The following is a 22,527-nucleotide window of genomic DNA, read 5'->3' on the forward strand; positions in this document are numbered from 1 at the left end:
CTCCGCTTCCCCCGGGGGGGCCTCCCCGAACAATGGGGTGCCCGGAGGCTGCGCTTCCTGCGGGGCGGCGGCAGGAAAAGGCCTTTTTCCTCCGCGTCCCGGTGGCAGGAGGAGGAGGGTGAGGGTGAAGGCAGCCCCCCGTCTGCCCACCCCCGCTACCGCAGGTGCCGCAGGGCCCAGCCCCGGGCGGCCGCAGCCTCCCTCCTCCGCCGCGGCTCCACCTGACAGGGCGCTGAGGGAGAAGCGGCGGCGGAGGCCGATCCGCGCCCCCCCCACACCCCGTCTCCCGCCCGGTTTCCGGCGAGCGGCGCCGCCGGCCCGGCCCGGCCGGGCTCCTCCCTCCTTTCCCGCCGCCTCCAGATGGGGCGGGCCCGGCGGCGGCGGCGGCAGCCCCTCTCCTCAGGCCGCGCTCGCTGCGGGGGACGGGCCGGGGTGTGGCGGCGCCGCCCGCCCCGCTCCGCTCCCCCGCGGGTGTGAAGGAGGGGCGGGCGCAGCCCTCTCACGGAGGAGCCCGGGCCGGGTGCGCTTCCCCCCGCACGGTCGCCAGCTGCCGCGGCGGCGGCATGAGGATTAAGGCCGTCAGCGAGCGCGTAACGGGAGAAGCAGCCGGTCCCATGGGCCGCGGGGCTCCCCGGGGGCGGCGGGGCTGAGCTGAGGTGAGGTGAGGCTGCCCGGCGTGGGCGAGTGGCGGGGGGGGTTGGCGCCTGATGGGGGAGAGCTGTGGGCCTGGGTGGGTCTGTGTTGGCCAGCGTGGGCTTGGCACTGGTTCAGGTGTGGCGGTGGGTGAGGAGAGCCTTCTCGAAGTGGGTGATCCTCGGTCAGGGAGAGGGGTGACGCCGTTGTGGGGAGCCGGGCACCCCAGGGGCCTGGGGGGGGTTTTGGGATGGGGAGAGGAAAGGGAAGGGCTGTCTTGCTCTATCCCAGTCCCCCGAGTGGGCAGGAAGGGTGAAGGGCTGTTGGAAGATCCCTCTCGTTCCTGTGAAGGTTCCTCAAGAAGTTCCTGAGGAAGCCTCCTGCAGGACCTATTTAACTCCGCTTTCCTTCCCCCTCCAGCCTCAAGGTTTGGGAACTTGGGAAACCCAAAGCAGTTCTCCTCAAACCAAACAGGTAAAACTACTTGTATTGTAGGAATACGGCTAAAGGCTCCATTTGCAGGCAGGCATGCAAATTTTGGCAAATTATAATGCCAAGAAAGGATTTTTTAGGTACAGGCTATCCTTTTTTTTTTTTTTTTTTTCCTCAGGAAGTTTAATGGTTCCAAGCAGGGGTGTTGGGTGAGGAGGTTGTGTTGTTAGAAAGGCATCCAGTTTGCTGTACAGTATATAAATATGCGTGGGCCTGTAGTTAATTTTAAGTATATAACTCACTATTGAAAGTTTCTTTAACATGATGTTATCTACTGAAAGCAAGCATCCTGAAACAGACTGAAGTCAGACCATTTATTTATGGCTGCATAGTTTTCCTTCAGCTAATGATTAGTTTCTTCCAAAGCTGAGAATGTATTTTTTTCTTTTTTTAATACTTATTTTTAAACTAAAATTCCTTCTCACCCTTCCCCCTTTTGGTGGGGAGCCTCTCCTCCCCCCCCCCCCCCCCCCCCCCAATATTCCTGCATTTTTCTCCCTGCTGTCTGGATATTATATACTCCATGCTTAGTTTCCACATTTGAACTCTTGGGATCCCTCAGGATTTAGATAAAGTAAACACACCCATTTTAGTTTGCCTGTGAGTTGGTAGGGCGTAATAACCCTCAATGACTAATGATTCAAAGATAATCCTGAGGTTGTACAGTCTAGTCTCTTAGTGAAAGTTTATTTTTCATAGGAAAAAGAAACCGCTCCAGGAATCCAAGTACAAATGCTTTGAGTATATGACTGAGTTTGGCTGAATATTATCTCGTATGCTTGAAATGTGCTATGCTGCAGATACTTAATGTATCTTTTTCTCTTTTTTTTTTTTGAAATAAGTACAGAACCCATAGGTTGCCATGTTCATGTTGCTTGCGTTTGGATTGCTACTGCAAGAAATTCTGGCTAATTCCCAAGCTGAAAATCTTACTGAATTAAAAAACATTCCAGAAGAGCCATTCTATAGCTACGAAGCCATCAACTTGCCAGATGAGCATATTCCATACTTTCTGCACAATAACCAGCATATTGCTGGCATCTGTAGGCAAGACTCTCGTTGCCCATATAAAGTAGGTTTGTGTGTGTTTGTTTGTCCAAATGTAACGTTGGGGTGGTTTATTCTTGGAGTCGTAGCACTTAATGATGGTGATGAAGTGGTCTCCTTGCCAGTGAGTCGGTTCCGCTGGGAGTTGGAATTGCTGCTTTTGAAGTAGTTGCACGGGGCTCTTCCTGAATCTGTTACTAGACTAGATTTTTAATGTACTGGTTTGCAGGATTTCACCACCACCACTTCTAATTATTACAGAGCTGAAGTGACTGTCTTAATCTGAATGATCCTTGTGCATGTGAAAGGTGTTTGACTGAAGTACAGTTAGTAGTTTGTGATGCTCAGCATGCCGTGGTACCTTTGTGGAAGTGCCAAGAGTATAGGCAAATCTATGTAATGCTGATTTAATCTTATCCTGTGGTTGCACGTAATTCATTGATTTGAAGAAAGAACAGTGAACCTGAGGAACTGGGGCTGCGTGAGGCTTGGGAGCAATTCTTGTGTCTCTCAGGCTGGAGCTGCTTCGTAGAGCTGAGGGTGAGAGCTGTGCTCTCCCTTCTCTGGCTTTCTAGAGCACTGCAGGAAACAGTGATTCTAGATTTGCCTGGGGAGCAGTGGTACAGATGGCCTGGAGCTTGGAGCACTGTGCTGTCTGTGAGCTTAGCTTTGTTACCTGTGTCTCTCAGTGATGTTAACATTTTGGAATCCTGCTCACTGGGTCAGGAAAAGTGATTGTTGTGAAATAGACGTATTAAAGACAAGGATAACATTGCTCTGCGTGTCTGTTCTTTTTACAGCCTCTGTTGTGCGTAAAGAATCTGTGTGTTCTTTCTGAAACTCTGTTTGAAAACAGACCAAACTGAAAGCCTTTAAGGCAAGATTTATTAGCAAGATGTAGTTTATAAGCGAACAACTAACTTAAGTCATTTCCCATTTTGCTGTTGCGTAACTTGATTCAGTTATTCTGTGTTACAGAAATACTTGAAGAAACTAAAATCCTGCTGGGGTTATGAGAAATCTTGCAAATCAGACCACAGGTTCAATTACCCGGTGTGTGATTATGTTGAAACTGGATGGTAAGTTTCAATTCAAAAGTATAAAGTACAGTATGTTAAAAAAAAGAAGACTCTAGTGCTCACTTTCATATTAGCTGTGAAGTTAACATTGATGTGATATTTGGAGTTTAAAGGATGATTCTTTGTGGGCATATGTGTGTATTTACGGATAATGTACATTTTCCAACATGATTTAAGAAATTTAACTTTTTAAGGAAGAAAATACTGCTTGAAATGCTTCCTGCCACAATGTTTTCATTATTCTGATTTAGCCTTGAATTCAGATTCCTAAAATAACTCTGGATTTCCTTTCTTAGCTTTAAAAAAACAGAGGAAAAAAAATGTTAAAAAAGATTTATACCCTTTTACGGGAGAATAGCTTTAAATTGTCATTGGTGTTTTCACTTACATTCAGCTGATAAGTTGCTTCCTGTTTTGCATCTTAAATGTCAGTAACGTAACTGGCTGGCTCTTTTCTTACACTTTCAGTGGAAAAAATGTTATCTGTTAAAGCTATTACTAGAATTTAGTGATGAATCTTGATTTTTTTCCATTCTTCTTCATACATCAGGGCAAGTGACATTGAGACAGCCCAGCAGATATTCTGGAAACAAGCTGACTTTGGTTACGTTCGAGAGAGGCTCAATGAAATGAAAACCCATTGTAAGCCTGCAGCAACAGTAGGTATTTCTGATAGGTACCATACTTTCTGCTTGTTTTTAAACATGTTTTTTGTTATTGATTAAATCCTACTTGTTCTTTTCTTGACAGGGAGATTCTTCTCTGACCTGTTCTCAGTACCTTCAGCATTGCAGAGCAACAAACTTGTACATTGATTTACGAACTGTGAAGAGAAACCATGACAGGTCTTTGATTTGCTTGTGTTATAGTAAAACCAAGGGATGGCAGGGAAAAGGACTTCAGAATTTGCTTAACAAAGCTGCTGTGCTTGTTGCCATGGGCTTTACTGTGATCAGAGGCTTGTTGCTGATGTCCTGTTGAGATTGACACCTCTTGATTGCTCTCTGCTGCTGCTGTCAGCAGCACAGGTTATTTAAAAAGCTCTAAGTTTTATGGAATGATGATGGGTGATTGAAATCCTCCCTTCTGGTGGAAGAGAGGAAAACTTTTCTGTGTCTTCAGTCACATCCTTTCTTGATCAGGTGATGTGTGAAGTAGAATTGGTTTTGTACTGAGGAGACCTTTTCTGTGCTTGGTGCCTTTATACCAGAACCAGGAATTGCATTTTTAGATACAGTGGGACTGAAGAGATCTGAACCTGGATCTCCCACATCCCAAATCAGAATGCTACATATTGGAAAACTGGGTAAAAACAAAAAACCATAGCACTGATGCTGGCATCACTCATTTTTTCTTTTACCTTTGACGTCAGTATCTTGGGCACCTGACTTGAAAAGAGCTGCTTTGTGACTGTGATGCTGATACCCTTCATTTTGGGTTTTATCATCTTCTCAGCCTATCCTAAAAGCTAACTTAGTGCTTTTAGCTGACAATTTGTTTTCATGAAACCTGTTCTTGCATCTTACTCTTCATATGTTGTATAAAATTATTGCAATACTTAACTGGGTTGTGAATTTCAGTGAGACTTTGTTATTAAAAACAAACAAAAATCCCAATTGACAATGCTCCTGTAAGTAATCATGTAGCAAAATCTAATTAAATTACTCATTTGGGTATGTGACAATAATTTAAAAAACAACACTAATCCACCCAGAATGTGAAAGGAATCAATGTGTAGAACTATCACTATCTGTATTTGGGAATTGTGGGAAATACTTGATTTATGCTGAAGAAAATACTCAGGTTTTAAATATGTATGAAATACCTTGCTGGGTGGGACTGACTAGCCCTGGCTTGAGTACGTCATCAAGACTGCAGAGCACTTGTAGAGCTGTTGCACAAAAGCTGATAGACTTCTACTAATTTGCATTAGATTCAAAGAAGACTTTTTACAGAAGGGAGAAATTGGAGGTCATTGCACCCTCGACGTTCAAGCGTTTTTGGCTGAAGGTCAACGCAAGAGCCCATTGCAGTCTTGGTAAGAATCACTTTTAAGACTGCTTCCAAGTCCATTTCCTAATTATTTTTTGTCATTGGCACTAGCATCTGTGTGTAGGGGATTTCATACTGAGGAAATAGTTGCTCCTTTCTTAGGTCAATTTAAGAGTTCACGTAAGATACCTCTGGTAATTACAGCTATGCAGAATGTTCTGAACTATGCTATGTGTAATTGTGTCCTGCCGGATTTACAGCAGCAAAACACCTGAAAGTGTGCTGTAAGTTGAAGTTCTTGAGGTGTTTTTTGCTCAAGGTGCTGGTTGTATGCCTGATCTGCCTGTAGGAGGAGGGGATTGTTTTGTTGTGAAATGCCCTAAAGTTTGCACTTGTGTCTTAGTTCACACAGTGCTTTGTGGTGTTGGGGCTATTGCAACAACTGATCTGGAAATAAATTCATATGTTCTTATGGTGTTCCCAGAGAGCCTGGGTTTGGAATGTGAAATGTGCAACAATCTACAGGCCAAGTGGGAAGTGCAGAGGGTGCTTTGTGGTAACTGGTTAAGTATCACAGATTAGTGCATGTTAGCACTTCAAAGCTTCGTTGCCAGCTAATTGATGAAACATGAAGGAATTGGAGCCATTAAAATCCATAAGAAATCAGTTTTATGCTTTTCTCCTGTTTTCATTGGGTTTTTTTCTCATTTTGCATTGATGGTCAATTTCAGTTGAGAATAGCTGCAGAGGAGGATTGATGGTCAATTTCAGTTGAGAATAGCTGCAGAGGAGGAAGAGACTTTCCTTCTCTACCTGCTCTCGTCATCTCAACTGCTCATCCTTGTTTAGATCCAGGAGTAATGAATATTGCATCTGCATTCATTATTCTGTCCAAAGCACGAAGATCTTGCTGAAGTGTCTTTGGCAATGCAGATCAAGTTGGTTAGACCCACAGATCTAGGCTCTAAGGCTCTTTGTTCCATCTCCACCACCTTGATTTGTAGATCAAAGATGCTGTTCGCTCCTGAGATCAAAGGCAGTGTTTAACCTCTTGAAGCTCATAACCTGAAGAACCTTCCATTACAATTTCAAATCATTTTAATTGCCAGACTCTATCAGTTTTCAGCAGTCCTGTTAAATCAAATGGATTGGATGAACAGTTACTAAATCTTAGATGTATGAAGTACATTTGTTTAAGTGTGTTAATGACAAAGCATGTTCTGTGTGATTGAATCTTTGTAGGTTTGCAGAACTCCAGACATTTACTGCATTAAACTTCAGGCCCCTAGAAGATGGGAAGTGTGATGTTGTTATTGAAAAGCCAACATACTTCATGAAATTCGATGCAGGTAACTGGTATCTTCAGTTCATTTTTTTTTTTTTTTTTGATCCTACAGTACTGGAGTAAAAAGACCCTGTATCCAACTTGTTCATCTACATTATGCCTTTGTGATGGTCAAGTTAACTTGTAATGTATTTTTATTTTTGAAAAATGGTGTGATACTGCAGTTCCTGTTTTCTGTAGTTTCTTTGATGAACTTGGAAACCTAGATTTAAATCCTTACGTTTTACCACAGATAATAAACAAATAAAAAATTTCTTGCGACTTGGTTTAGCACATTGGCTCTTGACTGTGTTTTGACACAGTGCCAAAGGCTCTTCTGTACAGAGTCTTTGATTTTGACTGTTTCTGAATGAGTTTTCATACCATGAAACACAAGGTATAGGGGTGTGTGTCTATACATGTGTGTGTCTATAACACTATAGTATGTGTTCAGTAATCGAGGATTCTATGGGTATGGAATGATACAGAAGAGGAAATTGTGTATTCAAATACAAAGGTCAAGGGAATAGGTTTTGTTAGTTCATTAAAATACTTACCCATCCCAGAAAAGCCAAAACATGTAAACCTAAAACCAACCCTGTTTCAATCTTAAAGTTTCAAATTTAGGTGAAAAGCCACTACAGAAAGAATTTAGAGCTCTCATTCCAGAGAACTGTGGTGAATGGTGCAGCACTACACCAAAATGCATGAGAGGGGCAGCACCAAAGCATCTTTAGGAATCAGCCAGTGATATCTGACATTTTTTCATGTTCACCAACCTTTTTGTTCGTGCAGCTTACTTTGCAGACAGATGTTAATGAAAGGGGGTGTTTAGGTTGTAGCCATACAGACAAGCTGCTGAGGGGTAAGTTGTGGTTTAAACCAGATAGTTGGCTGTTTTGCTCTGACCCTGTGAGGCACTGTAACCATAAACTGGGTTGCCCCTCTTCCCCTGCAAGCCAGTATCTTGTATTTGCAGACCCCAGAACAGTTACCGTGGAAGTGTTGCTGTGCTTCAGTTTTTACCTTTGAGCAGGGTGGTTCAGCTGTGGCCCTGGAGACGATTTTGTCCAGCTCCTGTGTTTTAGGGGAGGTGGGGAAAATTGCTGTCTGAGCCCTACAGGAAGCCCGACAGCCAGTTCCTGTCATGGCAGCTCTTTCTGGCCAGAAGCTTAGAAACAGGGATCTGATCTTCACTGGAAAGGAAACTGGGCTACGTTACCTCCTCTGTTTCACGGTGGTTCTTTATGTACCTTGGTCTTAAGGTATTAGCTTAAGAAACCAAGAATGAACAGGAATGCTCTGAGAAAAAACCTGGGGAATTATTTAGGCTTTGACTCGTGTGCAAGTACAAGTTCTGTCTTGTAGTCCTGCAGACAGAGCTTCCCTTAACCGTAATAAAGCAGAACAAAGATCAGTGCCGAAGGGCTGTTTTTAATGTTTCCTGTGTGTTCAGCTAGCTATTGTTAAAGCAGTAGTTGCTTTCATGTACCTCAGAAAGCAGCTGCAGACTGTAATCAGAAATAGCACATGAAACTTATCTTCTTCTTATGTTGTCTTTTGGCCGCTCTTCTAATTTCTCTGAACTTTTTAAAAACATGCTTTACTTCAGATTTCGTATCTTGATTCCTTCCCTTTAAAGGTTTGCTTTTTTTTTTTTTAGGGTGTATAAGAAGCATTCAGTCAGGGGAAAACTAATATAAAATGCGGGATATTACTAAGTAAAAAAAATGCATGAACCAATAAAAAGTGGAGCAAGTGATGTCATATTTTGTTAACAATTCTTTCTTTCTTAGGTGTTAATATGTACCATCACTTCTGTGATTTCGTCAATCTTTATATTACACAACATATCAATAATTCCTTCAGTACTGATGTCAACATAGTCATGTGGGACACTGTAAGTCTGCTGTGCTTTTAACATGTTTGTAATGGGTTGTATTTCTGCTTCATAGAGACTCTGAAGCTTTTAGTGGCCAATCCTTAGCTTTATTGTGGGCTTAGCCATGTGGAACTGATAAAGTTTTGGATCCTCTTAATACAGGTGCATGAACAATAGTTAGGAAATAGATTTTTCTATGAAAAACCACATGCTCTCTGAACACTGCTCTGTAGCTCGTCTTTTGCTCGTACAAAATTATGCATTTTTTTTACTGTGACCTCAAAAATAATATGATCTGTATGTCTAATACATAGCATTTGAACATTCCGTGCTGTTTTCTGTAGACTTTTTTTCTTGGAGAATATCAAAGTAGATTTATTCCAAACTGTTTCTTCTAAATTTAAAAAGAAATGCAGCCTCACATCTTTCTAAATGTGCAGCCTGTAATAAAGAAAACAACTATATGAAATCCTTATATATCAGAATCTGTTCTATAGAATATATCAAAACGGAGTGTTATGCTGAATTATTTTAAATAGCCTTCTTGCAGTTACTTCTTGCAGCCACCTCTTAGAATGCCACAATGACATGTAAAACATGTTTTTAAGTGGAGCTATTTCTGCTGTACTGCTGAGTTGAAACAATTACTGTGTTTAAGAGTAATATTAGTTTTAGTGGGCAGTGTTTAAGTTGTGTAGGAGAGTCTTAAACTAAATAACGAAAAACTAGGCAATTTGTAACGTGCCAGATAACATGTGTAATCAGGCCCAGAAATAACACAGTTCTTGATTATGATATTGTCCCATCCTGTCTTGTTCTCATAAAATAGTGGGTTTTCTTTCTGCTTATTTACTGCTAGGACAGCTAATATTCAATAGAGAACTGCAAATATCCCCTGCTTGCTATTTAATGAGAAAACTCTTTGGCTAGAAGAGACCCTTTTTTTCTAGTTCTCTTATATTTTGCAAGCTAAAATAAATGTGCCTGCCAGATAAGCAAGCTCTCTGGATGTTGTACAGAAACCTGTTAATCCAGCTCTGGTGGCTTTCTGAAAAGATCAGATGTGTCAGACAGTGTTGTAAATTACTTTAAAAAGCGACTCTTTGTCTTTTATCGCACTGTTGAATCAAATAACTCTTTCAGATGTACCATTGAACGTAAGTACTGTCACAGTACTGTCATTTTAAATGAGCCTTAACTGCTCAGTGTTCGTTCCCAAGTACAGCCAGATGATGGCACCAACTAACTGCTGATCCAAAGATGGACTTGAGCTTATTATTCATTCTCTTTTTGGTTTTCCCTCGATGTAATTAGATTTGGCCATACTTTCTAGCTACTGTAGAATCGGTGCACTGTTCTTATGAAACTGTAATGCCCTTAGATGTAGGTTAAACAAAGCAGAAAATGAGCAGGAAATGCAGTGAGTGTTGATTTGCAGACTGTCTCTGCAAATGCAGGAGAGCAGTGTTTACAGAGCACTTTTAAGGAAAGCAGATGGGGTTAGAAATTAGCACTTTCAGCTTTGAAGATCAGTTCTCTACTTCTAATCTGGAAGAGCAGTTCTGGTAATACAGACGGCCAGAAAGCAGTATGGGAGTGTAAAATTCATTAAAACTTAATGGCAAAAGAAGGGGAAGGAAGCACCCCTTCAGCGGAAGGAAGTCTGGCACCCTTTAGATTCTTTTACAGTTCTGTAAAACCCATACTCTCTTCTGAAGACATTTGTAGTCTTATTTTCAAATTTCTTGTTGAGAATCTTTCTACGTAACTTTCCAAGCAGCCTGAACCAGCTCTAGAGTTGAAAGGAAGCTTTAAGTGAGAATCTGCGCCAGGGCTACGGAGGTCACATTTAATTGCCTGTAAAGAGCAAGAGATGGTGACTCAGCCCTCAGATGTGTAAGAAATGTTATGCGTTTGGAGGCAAGCACCCCTGCTTCTAGTTCAATGTTGTAGGGAGTACATGGTTCTTAAAAGGTTCCACAGAGCATTGCTGCAAAGGGGAAAGAGTTTTTTTTATGCTACCCTGCAGAGAACATCTTGGTAGCGTGTAACCTAAAGTAACGCAGTAGCGTGTTACCAAAAAGTAATGCAAAACATAGTTTCCTGCCTGTTTCTTCTGTCAAATCAGATCATTGCCTTCGATTTGTGATACACACACGACACAGAAGTGATGATTCCCATAGCAGAAGCAAATGTGAAACACTTTTCACTTCAAACGTTACTGCTGGGCTTGAATTCCCAGGAGGTTTTTTAGTCTCAGGAGTTGAGGTTCATGCCTTCTACTCTCCCTATGTTTCTGTTACTTCAAATTTAACTGATGTTCTGTTTCCTCTGGGGAAAGTAGAAGGTACTCCTTGCTCCTGACTCAGATGTTCTAATCTACTGCTGAAGAACTTGTCTAGGTTGCTAATTTATAGAATTGTTTTATTAAAAATTAACTACCTGAGGTAATTTGAGTTAACTGCCATTGTAAACGCAGGGTTTGGTGTTCTGTAATGTCTGTGTTCCATGCTAGGCTGGCTTAAGCCCCGTGGTTGTGATGTGCATATTAACTGTGTATTAAAACTCATGTACAGAACTTGTAAATTATGAAGAGAGTTTTTCTATGCATTTATGAAATCATTATGCCCTTGTGTTTTTTCCTGTCCTCCTAGAGTTCATATGGCTATGGTGACCTGTTCAGTGAGACATGGAAGGCATTTACTGACTATGAAATAATACACTTGAAAACCTTTGACTCTAAAAGGGTATGGAATGTTACATTTTGTTTTAATTTATAGTCACTAGGTAGCAAATATGACAGCTTATCCAGCTGCTTGTGAATATGGGTGTTTCAGAGGAATGCTTTCCATCGTGTTTCATCTGTGTAATGTGAGTATTTCTCCTTACAAACAAGAGACAGAGCTGTAACCTCATTCTGTGACGTGTCTATGCTTTACACAGATTGACCCAACTTTTGTGTCTTCTGAGAGGTGATATTTGTGTATTGATTTCACTTCTGCAGTACCTACTACTGAAGTTAAGGGTTTTCAAATGGTACTGTCTTTCTAAGTCTTCCGATTCCTACTGAGGTATTTTTCTTCCCCCACAGTATACCTGCTGCTTATAATTAAAAAAAAATCTTACTCCCACCAAAAATATACCCATTCATTCAGAGTTCATTTTAGTCTTTTAAATCCCTCAAAGCCTGTCTTAAACTCTCTGCTCTCTAACTGGTTTTCTTATATTTAATTCTTGTTTAATCTGTTTTGGGGGTGGGTTTTTTTCACTCTTCCTACACTTGCATTTCTAGCATCCTAGGTGAGAACTCTTTTGGGATCAGGATTGTCTTTGTTCTATTCATTTGCGCCGTCAAGGAAGTGAGGATGTTCCTGACAGGAGCATGTAATTGCCAGCTCATTATAAGCAGTGATCTCCAGTGGAAGGTAGCAGTTTGGTGTAACTTCTTGTGATCTTCCTTTGCAGGTGTGCTTTAAAGAAGCAGTCTTCTCATTACTGCCTCGAATGCGATACGGCTTGTTTTATAACACACCATTGGTAAGTCCTTTTTATCCATCCACTGTGTTAACTGGATGTGTGTGTGTGTGTGTGACAGTACAAAATCTGAGCTAAAGAATAGCTCAAATACCTACCCGAGTTATCGTGGGATGTTCTGCATTGAAGGTCTGTGCAACTCCAAATGACATGATCTTCCCTGAAGATTAGGATGTTGAAGTTACTTTGGCTGGTTGCTAGTAAGGGGTTGCGTGCAATCTCCTGTGTCACAGCTCCTGAGATGCATATTATTCCTCCTTAATGGGGGGGCACTGGGAACTTACTGGTATTTTTGCAGAGCACAAGAGCTGACAGACTTTCTCAAGGGTATTAGCTCATGCATTCAGGCTCTTAGCACTGTAGAGAGAGTTATATTTCTTTCTAAATGGAAGTGCCACTTGTGTTGCAGTGAACAGTGACATGTTTAGCGCGGTGCATGATACTAGGCTTTTGTTCCACAAGAATGGCAAAAGACTTGATCGTAAAGAGACGTCTTTTGAGCAAAATAACTTTTTTGTATTAACAGTTGCTTTTTACATTTCAGATCTCTGGCTGTCACGGTACAGGGCTATTTAGAGCATTTTCTCAGCATGTGTTACACAGATTAAATATCACACAAGAAGGACCCAAGGTATGATAACTGAATAATAAAGTTGTTATATGGAGCTGACAGCTCTTACCAGGGAAACAGCATTAGCAAGCTGGACCCAGTGGGGAATAAGGGCGTATCGTGTGCTTTTTTTCCTTTCTTGTGATGCTTGGGACTTTTTTCCCCAGTTTGTCAGCCTGTTCTGTAAAGGCCTTCAGCAAACGTTTGGGTCTGTTTATGAAAGTTGCCCACAAGTCTTATTTCCATGGGACATCCTGGAACATCCTCCTTCCAGCTGTATTGTCTCTTCCCTGTCTCCATTCTCTGTGCTCAAGGGCTTTGTGTTCTTCCTAATTGAGCAAAATACACGGTGCCTGGTCTCTGCTGGAGCGATGCAGTGCGATTCCTCTTTGTGGATCCTCCTAGGCAGCACTGAGCTCAGATCGGAGGAGGAAGTGACTGAATCTGGTCCTTCTGATCCTTGCCTGGTACCATCTGTCTGGCCCTGGGCTTCTCTGTCGTAGACACTGCCACTTGCAAGTTGTTGCAGTGGCTGCATCGATGGATACGGCGGTTCTGGGCTTCTGGAAGTATTTGCTAGAGAGTAGCCTACATATTATCGCTGAGGGGCACGCATTCAGAGCGCTGCACAGGCATTTAGTTATGCTTCTCCCGCTGACACTAATGGGAGTCATGCAGTTAAATCTCTTTATGTCACTTGGAACACTTACCCCTGTGAGTCCAATTAATTTAAAGAGGTAAAAGGAGGAGCTGTTATAGAAGTAAAATATTTTTTCCAAGGATCTTGTGCACAAGCCACCCTGAAAGCTGCTTTCCCGCTTTCAAAAACTGCCATATAACGTGTAACACAAAGGCTCTTTTGTACTGAATAAAATAAATCTTTCAGAAAATGTTTTATTCTTTGTTAATAGTCAGACCTTCACAAAGTTTTTGACACTTTTAATCTGTTGGAAAATACGATGTGAATTTTAAGGTGGTTACATCATCTGTTACATGGGGAAGGAACACAGTTAGTTGCTCAAACGAATGCCAAAAGTAAATATGGAAGTGTTTGGGTTTGGGGATTTTTTTTGTGTGAGGTCTGCCTCATAGCTAATACATTGCTGCTTCTTTCTTTTTAGGATGGGAAAATTCGAGTCACAATACTGGCACGCAGTACAGATTACCGGAAAATATTAAACCAGAATGAGGTGTGGTCCTTTTTATTTTTAAAACAAATTTAACGAGAGTTAAATTTTGCTCACTTACTTGATCATTTTTTTTTTTCAGGTACAGCTAAGGCCTCTATCTCCTGACAAATCTTGAACAAATATGTTCAGTGCTAATATTAATTTCTTCTGATATGTCTTCTAGCCAGTCTCCTTTTCTGTACACCAGACAGTGAACCTTGCTGCCCTTTTTAAATATCCAGTGCAAGACTGCAGATGTAATACTAAAAGTGTTTCCTTTTAACAAACAGATGCTGCAGAGCTTCTGATAAAATTAAATTATTTCACTTTCTAATTACCTCTTTTATTTCTAGCATCCCCAGTGTTGAAGACTCTAACAAAAAGCTTTGTTACGCTTGCAGATGAAATGCATAAGCTATTGTATCTGAGCGTGTGCATTCAAAACTTAATGAATTTTCATATTAATTCATGTTTTCGAATCCTGCAACTTAGTGGACTTATGGTGTAGCTTCTCTTGTGATAAAATGATAATATCTAATGTTTTCATACCTACACCTTGTGTAGGGAGAACCTGGGGCTTGTTTGATCCAAGTGGCAGAATGGACAGAGCTCAGATGGGTGGATTTGATCCTCATCTGCTGGGCTGTCCACAGCACACGCTTACACTGCTACATGTGGTGTGTTTTCTGGTAATGAGACCATGACAGAAAGGGAGAAGTTAATCTTGTCTTTACTGTGCTTTTGTAAAAGAAAATACTCAGTTCTTTCTCCCTGTACTGCTGGCTATGGATTGGAGACTTAGAAAAAGCCCTTTTAGGTTAGAAGCCTGGGCTCTGACCTGGCTCACTTCTCAAGTGAATAGAAGTCTGGCCTAGTAAGGTGTTTCTGAAAATCCTTCTAGCTGCCAATTTGTGGCTTTAGGTATTGGAGTATCTCTTGAAAATCCAACCACGTCTTCCCACTATTCCTGGCAAAAGTCCTACCAGTTGGAGTGGTTTAGGATCGGGTCCTGGAATATGTGAAGTCAGCAGTAGCCTCTGTGAGAGTGCAGGAGATGCATGTTTCCCCTCCAGGGGTTGCTCTGCCAGGAATAACAGATGTATCTTAAATGGGAAGGCACAAAAGGAAGGGAACTGCTCCTTTATGTGACAGTATGTTCTGTCTCAGCCATTGTAATTCCCTGGTGGGGAGGAGGAATGTGTAAAATGTTCAGGAGCACAGGGGAGGAATTAGTTGAAGGAGAGCACCGAATAATTGTCTTTTTATTTTCCTCCTTAGCTTGTGAATGCTTTGAAAACGGTGTCAACATTGGAGGTCAAAGTGGTAGACTACAAATACAAGTACGTAAGTTGGTAGAAGAAACTGGTGTGGTCTCATGCTGCCTGTGGCTGGTGAAAGCTGTTTGCAGGCAAAGCTCCGTACACCCCAATGTCTAACCTTTGTAAATCCAAGAACTGGTAAGGAAGGAAGAGTGTTACTGAGGGAGTGGTGGGTGGACTAGTTAAACGCTGCCATCCTATGATGCACTGCTTGGGAATGACTCTCTAGAGTTAGTAGGCTCAGGTTAAAGCTGCTATATGATGAGCAAGCTTTGAAATCACTCTTCTTTCTGTTTCTTCCCCTCTCCCAAAACCAGCTGTGTTCCCATCACCCTCTTGGATTTGCTAATGCTCTGCAGTAACTGTGGATCAACAGGGATTTCTCTTCTATGATGCTAGTGTCTTATATGACCATTAGTTTAAGTAAAGATTAATAACTCTGCAAGTAAAAAAGCCCCAGACTTACAAAAAGTTTAACTTGTTTAAAAAAAAATAAATAACAGACTCTTGTGAAATTTTGAAACCTGTCTGCATTTCTTTCAATTCCATGCTGAGTTATTGCTGACTGCAGCATTTGTGATTCTTACTATTGTTGCTTGAAAAATCAATTCTCTCTTTCAGTATTCCCTTAAGTTAATTTTGCTCTCTCTACATGTAGCTAATTCTTGCTGAGATGGACAGACGTGCCAGATCACTGGTTTTCTTGTGTTGTCTGCAGGGAACTTGAATTTTCAGAGCAATTGAGAATCACCCACAACTCTGATATTTTCATCGGGATGCACGGAGCTGGACTTACCCACTTGCTCTTTCTGCCAGACTGGGCTGTTGTTTTTGAACTGTGAGTCTGTTTCTCTCTCTTTCCCCTCCTGTGAACAGACATTAGCAGTTGTGGTATGTGTGGTAACGAAGCACTTTCCGTTGCTGGTATTTGACTACAAATGTTTGTCTTGCATCCTCGTCTAGACTTCATTTTTGGTAGTCTCTTCTGGGAATGGAAAGTGAGGAAGCTTTCATTATAAAATATAGTATAACTACATCATACAGGTTTAGCCTGTGACTTCTTAAGATGCTGTGGTATAAACAAACTGTAGTCTGGTCAGCAATTGCTTGGGGAGAAAGGGAAAAAAATAAAAGAGAAAGCATCACTGGTCAGATTCTGTCTGGTGAGCCTGAGATTTAATGGTATTTTGGTGGTCCAGGTGAATTGTTTACACAAGATGCAGGTCCAGGGTGTTAAAGATCTCCCTGAAGGTTAGTTACTCCTTTCTGTGCTCAGGACCTGAGCACCATCTTGCTGGCCAAGCTTAGCTGAGTGTCATTCTGTTTTACCTAATTTTCTCTAGTAGCTTCCTTTTAAAATGTATTTTCATAGAATCATAGTATAATTTGGGTTGGAAGGGATCTTTAAAGGCCATCTAGTCTAACCTCCCTGCCATGAGCAGGGACATCTTCAACTAGATCAGGTTGCTCAGAGCCCCATCCAACCTGACCTGGAGTGTTTCCATGGATGGGGCATCTCCCACCTTTCTGGGCAACCTGGGCCAGTGTTTCACCACCCTCAACGTAAAAAAATTTCTTCTTACATCTAGTCTGAATGTACCTTCTTTTAGCTTAAAACCGTTAGCCCTTGTCCTACCACAGCAGCCCTTCCTAAAAAGTTTGTCTCCATCTTTCCTCTAGGCCCCCTTTAGGTACTGGAACGGGCCATAAGGTCTCCCTGGAGCCCTCTCTTCTCCAGGCTAAAGAACCCCAGATCTCTCGGCCTTTCCTCATAGAAGAACTGCTCCAGCCCTCTGATAATTTTTGTGGCCAAATTTTGTTGCAAAGTATGGCTGTTAATAGACACTCCAGTTCTGTGGAGCTAAATGGAAGTGCTGCACACTTCTGAGAGCACTGAATTCTCCATCCTTGGGAAGTCCTGCTTAAAGCCCCTCCTGTGGGAAGGCTGTGGAGCTGGTGCTTTGCAGCATAATCTTCTTGGCTTGAGAGCATTTTGTCCAGTCTTCAAATGAGTTCAGAAGCCCTTGCCCAAGAGCTGCTGCAGCTGGACATGCCTGACAGGCAGATGTGCCTCACACTGTCTCTTGGGCCACATCTTAGGAGCAGATGGTAGCCCTTGTTGTTGTTTTCGATGGAGTAGAATTTGTCCATGGCTTCGTAGCCTTGGACAACAAACACTTTGGCCTAAAGTTTGTTTGGTTTTGGTAAACTTCAGCACAGTCTCTGTAGGTAAATATGATTTTTCTGCTTTCCCCTAGGTACAATTGTGAAGATGAACGTTGTTACCTGGATTTGGCGAGGCTGAGAGGCATTCACTACATCACTTGGCGGAAAAGGAATAAAGTATTTCCTCAGGATCAGGTAATGATGGTCACTGGTGGAAGGGTGAGGTTCTATAACTTGAAGCATTTAAAGGTTAGCTTGCTTTACCTGCCTGTGTTCTGATAATTAAAATATGGCTTTCATTCTTTAGACCAAATTAATTTATTGTGAGCAAGAAATCATTTGGTATTAATGGCTGAGGGAAGAAGAGAAATAAAATTAATTGGCCGTTAATCCAAGCCATCCATAGCGTTGCTGCTGCGCAGTTACTTTGCTGACTCCTTTGCCTCAGAGCAGATCAGGGGATCAGGAATAATAAATTAAAATGGCAGATCCTCAATTTTTTTTCTTGCCTTTTGAATGGAAGATATGTGGGTTTTTATTTCTGTCTAAAAGGCCTTATTTCATTTTTCTAGGGACACCACCCAACGCTGGGAGAACATCCAAAATTTACGAACTACTCCTTTGATGTGGAAGAATTTATGTATTTGGTGCTTCTGGCTGCAAATCATGTTTCACAGCATTCCAAGTGGCCGTTTAGGGTAAAACATGATGAATTCTAAATTAGACTTCTGACTGAAATATTATTTTTAAATAATGCTCCATAAAAATATTGTAACAACATAAATCAAAATGCTGATGCGAAACACATAAACCTCTACGAGGGAAATAACCCTTTATTAACTTGACAAAAACCCTTTTAGCACCATACTTTATCTTTATAATCCCTCTGTTTAATTCTGGGAGTTTTCGATATGTAAAAACTATTTTTTTCAGAACTCTTATGGTTTTTGCACTGTATTTTTGCATTCCAAGTTCTGAAACCATTGTCTCTGTATAAAGGTATGTCCATCCATTTCATGTGAGGTTTTCTGGGGTAAATACTAATCTCATAATAATTTACGCCTACTATTACGTGAGGAAGTGCTAGAGGATGGAGAGTGTCACAGCTTGCTTCTCAGTAATGTCTTCTATTTTTGAGAAGCTGGATGTTTTTATACTATAGTTCTCTACCTGTAAGTAAAAATCTGAATAGGAATTGCCTTCTTATTGCAAGGCACTGCCCAGTGTGTCATTTCCAGTGGAGTTACGAGACGTTACAGCAGTTACATCAGTGCCAGGATGGCTGGTTAGTTCCTTTCCATCACCATCCGTGTCACAGCTGTGCTTGTCCCTGTGTTATTTCTAGGTTTGAAGATCTTCCTTTGTAAAATAATGGTTGTAAGAATGAAATGGTTCAGCAAGCTTTAACTACTTGTTTGATTCGACAGACCCTGCAAACTTTTATTACAAGTTTAGGAACATTTTCAAGTTAGAGAGCAGAGTCTTATGATTTTGCATTTAAATATAAACTTTGACTCTTCTTGTAGTTTGGAATGCTAGAATGTAACAGTTCTCCTCAGTAGGTGTAGTCACTCTTCTGTCTCAAAGCAGGTAAATATTTTCCTGAGTGAATACTTAAAACTTCAGGTAAGCTGTGCATTTCCTACTTCTTCATGTAAAACAGCGCTCTGCAATGGAAAACCTGAGCAAAATGGAATAAAACTTGAGTCTTTTTGAGGATGCGAAAGGGAATGGACTTCTAGGGGTTTTTATGACAAATGATAAGATATACAGGGTGTCTTTCAGCTGGAGCTGGAAGGAAATCAAGTCATGAGGAACATTAAGTCATTAAAAGCCTGACTACTAATATTCTTGTTTTCTAAAAATGTCGAAGAATCAATCTAGAAAACTTTTGAAAATGCTTCCAAAGCCAGTAGCGTAGTTCACTGTTTTCAGTGAAGGAAATACTAAGCCAAAGCCAAGTTCTTAATGAAATTTTCCCTGGAGCTGATACGTTGGTGCTATTGGGGAGGAAAAAAGGGAATAGTTCTGTTTTCTTAAGTGGGGCCAGAAGGATGTCTAGAAGAATCAAGTTCAGTGAGATAAAGAACAGAGCTCTATGTTAAATTATGGATTTTTTTGAGAATGTATTCTCACTATAGACTTGCAGTATAATCATGCAGTCTCCGTGGCTTGAAGCAGAGCGTACATTTGTATGCAAAAGCAAGACAGTTACAGTAAATGTAAACATTTCACTGGTATAGTTGTAGATGTTATTGACTTCCATTCTCCAACAGTCATAGGCAATTTCACAGAGTGTAGGTGCATTTACTGACCTGCCTATACTGGTAAAGATGAGTTACTGTAAGCATAATTCTCATATAGATCTCTCCCGACCTTAAGCAGTGCATAGGAAAAGCTTGATAGAGCTGGATACATGAGATATATTAAGGTTTCTGGTGCAATTCGTAGGGTAGTGTATTGTTTTACTGATGGATGAAACTATTTTACTTTAAAGAACCATAGAAGCAAAATTGCACTTGTTGACATGAAAAAAAGGAGGAAAAAAAAAAAAAGCTTTCCTGTATTTGTGGTGTATGTATGTGGGGTTGGTTTTTTTACCTTGTGGGATTTTTAAAGAAAAAATATGTATAAACCTTAAGTCAGTAAAATGTCTGAGTTCAAATGAAACCAACTCAAAATAAAGAAGGCATTTAACTATGACCTGTGTACAGATATCTGATGAGGGTTGTTTTTTTAATAAAAAGCTTTTTAATTTAAAAAAAAAAAGTGTAAAATGTTTGGTCACTGTTTGCCAATTTTTACAGGCAAATGTTTTAAATACTATTCATTGCATAGAGTCACGTGTCTCTGCTTTTTCGTGCTGTGGCACCCTGGTGTTCTGAGGTCCAAACTGCTATTTGGATTTATTTATCTGGGAGTCATTCCGAGACAACGCTGTCACCTTGCCCTGATGGCTTGGCTGCCAGGCAATTTAAGAATGGTTTGTGGAAAATATTTGTATATGTTTAATGTTCTGGGCTGCAGATGATGCTGTTGAGGCCAGTGTGTGCTTGAATCTCTACAGAAGCAGCTAATGAGGAGCTTCTCTTTCAAGCGATGTTGGGAGTCGCTAAAACAAGTGGTTGAACATATGTCTGAGCGTGTGGAGGAGACGCTGTGGGGACTTCATCCAAGGGCAAAACATCCTGCCAACGTTCACCATTTTCAGCAAATCTGAGGGCAGTGTTGACAGTTGATGGCCAACATATTCTTCAGCCTTTATGGCTTAATATCCCTGGGATGAAAATAGTATTTTGGTTGATTAGCTTTACAAAAAACCAGCAAAATTATCTTGGCAGCAGCAGAAGGTTCTGTGGGATTAATGGGGTTTTGCCAATAGATTCTGAGAGAGGATTTGGACAACAGCAAAGATCTGGCTCGTGGCTTTCTTAAAGAGGGTCTGGGTCATCTGGGTCTGCAACCAACCTTGGAATTGAGGGAATCCATGAGAATTTTGGGCCACTTTTTTTTAGGCAGGGTACAGCTCGGATTTTATTTTCCTCACAGACTATAGGAATCTTGTTCCTTGTTACTTCTGTGGGTTTTGTTGGGTTTGTTTTTTTGGTTTGGGGTTTTTTTTTGTGTCTTTCCAGTTTATTTAAGTTTAGAGTCTGTCTTTAAGTGACACATTCACATCAGTGTGATATATCTAGTTTTGGGAGGTAATGAACATTACCAATCCTAAATGCTTACAGGATTGCCTGTGTCTCATGTACAATGTAAATCAAGAGCTGGATTTGAAATAAAAAAATAATTTATAGATGCACACAGTGTCTTTCCCTTTTTACTTCAGAAGTCTCCAAGATGTATTTTCAGTTTTTTCCTTGAGCAGGTTTGTGGAGGTTGGGTAAGTGTGAGAAATGGTTTGTGATGGGGAGGCGGCAAATCAGGATTATTAATCTTCAGAGTACAATTATAAATATTAAGGCAATACATTTTTAAAAGCAATTAAATAATAATGAAATTGTTTAATTTTTGCTGTTAATCTTGCCAAGTTGTACCATTAATGAAATAACTCAGGGTTTAGAATGACTCTTAATCTTTTATTTTTTTTTTAAGCAGGAGAGAAACCAAAGGAAACTTTCTCCTTGAGAGCTTTTTATCTGCTCAGAAGGGTAAAATGGGAGGGGATAATTTTCTTTGATTTCAACGTTGAATAATTGTTTCAATTTGCAGCATTTGCCTTGAAGTTGAGCTCTTAACTTCCACTCCTCCTAGCACACATTTCTCATGGATTGGGCTTTTTGTCCAAAATAAAAGAACTGCTACTAAACCGTCTCTGAAATGGCCAGAACTCTTCACGTAGCGTAACTCTTCACAATATTGAATTCTCATCATCCTTCTTGCATTTCAGTTCCCCATCACACAGTGAGGGTCCAAAGCCTGCAGAAACTGGAGCTACTGACCTGCTCTGGGAGATGCTCCTCCCTTCCATGGGCTGCATCACTGAGCCTCTTTGAGGGCTCTGCCTCATTTCAGCCCAACGCGGCTGGTTCATAGTACAAAGCCTAAAGCTTAAAATCTTGGCCACAGACTTGTTCTTCCTGCAGGTAAGGGCTGTGGTGTAAGGGATGGCAGTGTGAGCTGCTCTGCTGGTGTGGCAGTGCCTTGAAGCAAGTAGATGGGTCTTGGTTGGGGCTGGAGTAACCTTTTTGGACGAATCGTTGAATCATGTGGGTTGGAAGGGACCTTTCAGATCATCAAGTCCAACCATCAACCTGACACTGCCAAAACTACCACTAAACCATGTGCCTCCGCGGCACATCTACCTGTCTTTTAAATACCTCCAGGCATGGTGATTCCATCAGTTCCCTCGGCAGAAGAAACTGAGCTGGAAGTGTTCAAGGCCAGGCTGGACGGGGCTTTGAGCAACCTGGTCTAGTGTGTGGTGTCCAGTGAGGTTCTCTGCCCATGGCAGCGGGGTTAGAACTAGATGATCTTTAAGGTCCCTTCCAACCCAAACCATTCTATGAGTTGTGGTGAGCGCAGCTCCAAAGTTCTGGTAGCCTCTGTGTTGGTGGAATGGAGCAATGTACAGTAGAGGTATCATCTCAAATAGTGTAGCTGATAAAAGTGTTTTGTGGAGGTGGGGAGGGAGATGCACGGAGGGACTGAGCGCGGTGAGGAGGAATGAGTAAGTGTAGAGGCTGCAGATGAGTAAAATGGACCAAGTATTTCCCAAGCCTGAGGGTCAAAAGACCTCCATGAACGCAAATACAAACCCAATGAAGTGTGTGG

General features: G+C 41.4%; 1 protein-coding gene across 4 annotated transcripts; it reads left to right on the plus strand.

Moving 5' to 3' along the window:
- The first annotated feature begins 406 nt into the window (after positions 1-406).
- On the plus strand, positions 407-19,950 carry EOGT (EGF domain-specific O-linked N-acetylglucosamine (GlcNAc) transferase). 4 transcript variants are annotated; one of them, XM_014946877.1, is made up of 17 exons: positions 407-661; positions 1,054-1,107; positions 1,968-2,197; positions 3,151-3,251; positions 3,802-3,910; positions 4,002-4,096; positions 5,185-5,289; positions 6,486-6,592; positions 8,364-8,467; positions 11,104-11,196; positions 11,915-11,986; positions 12,528-12,614; positions 13,715-13,783; positions 15,041-15,102; positions 15,800-15,919; positions 17,340-17,442; positions 17,820-19,950. In XM_014946877.1, the coding sequence occupies exons 3-17, from the start codon at positions 1,988-1,990 to the stop codon at positions 17,964-17,966; spliced, it is 1,584 nt and encodes a 527-aa protein (XP_014802363.1). In that variant the 5' UTR covers positions 407-661; positions 1,054-1,107; positions 1,968-1,987; the 3' UTR covers positions 17,967-19,950. The 4 variants fall into 4 exon arrangements, with proteins under 4 accessions (XP_014802363.1, XP_014802361.1, XP_014802362.1 ...); XM_014946875.1 differs by having other exon boundaries at positions 1,973-2,197; XM_014946876.1 differs by having other exon boundaries at positions 407-656.
- The last annotated feature ends 2,577 nt before the right edge of the window (positions 19,951-22,527 follow it).

Source organism: Calidris pugnax, unplaced genomic scaffold, assembly GCF_001431845.1.
Source record: "Calidris pugnax isolate Ruff unplaced genomic scaffold, ASM143184v1 scaffold81, whole genome shotgun sequence".
Taxonomy (NCBI): domain Eukaryota; kingdom Metazoa; phylum Chordata; class Aves; order Charadriiformes; family Scolopacidae; genus Calidris; species Calidris pugnax.

What these genes read in the sequence shown, in the direction of transcription:
- EOGT (XM_014946877.1), top strand. Translation starts at nt 1,988, where the DNA reads ATGTTCATGTTGCTTGCGTTTGGATTGCTACTGCAAGAAATTCTGGCT. An exon ending in GTGAAGAGAAACCATGACAG is followed by an intron (nt 4,097 to 5,184) that starts GTCTTTGATTTG and finishes AATTTGCATTAG; the next exon opens with ATTCAAAGAAGACTTTTTAC. An exon ending in AAGTATTTCCTCAGGATCAG is followed by an intron (nt 17,443 to 17,819) that starts GTAATGATGGTC and finishes TCATTTTTCTAG; the next exon opens with GGACACCACCCAACGCTGGG.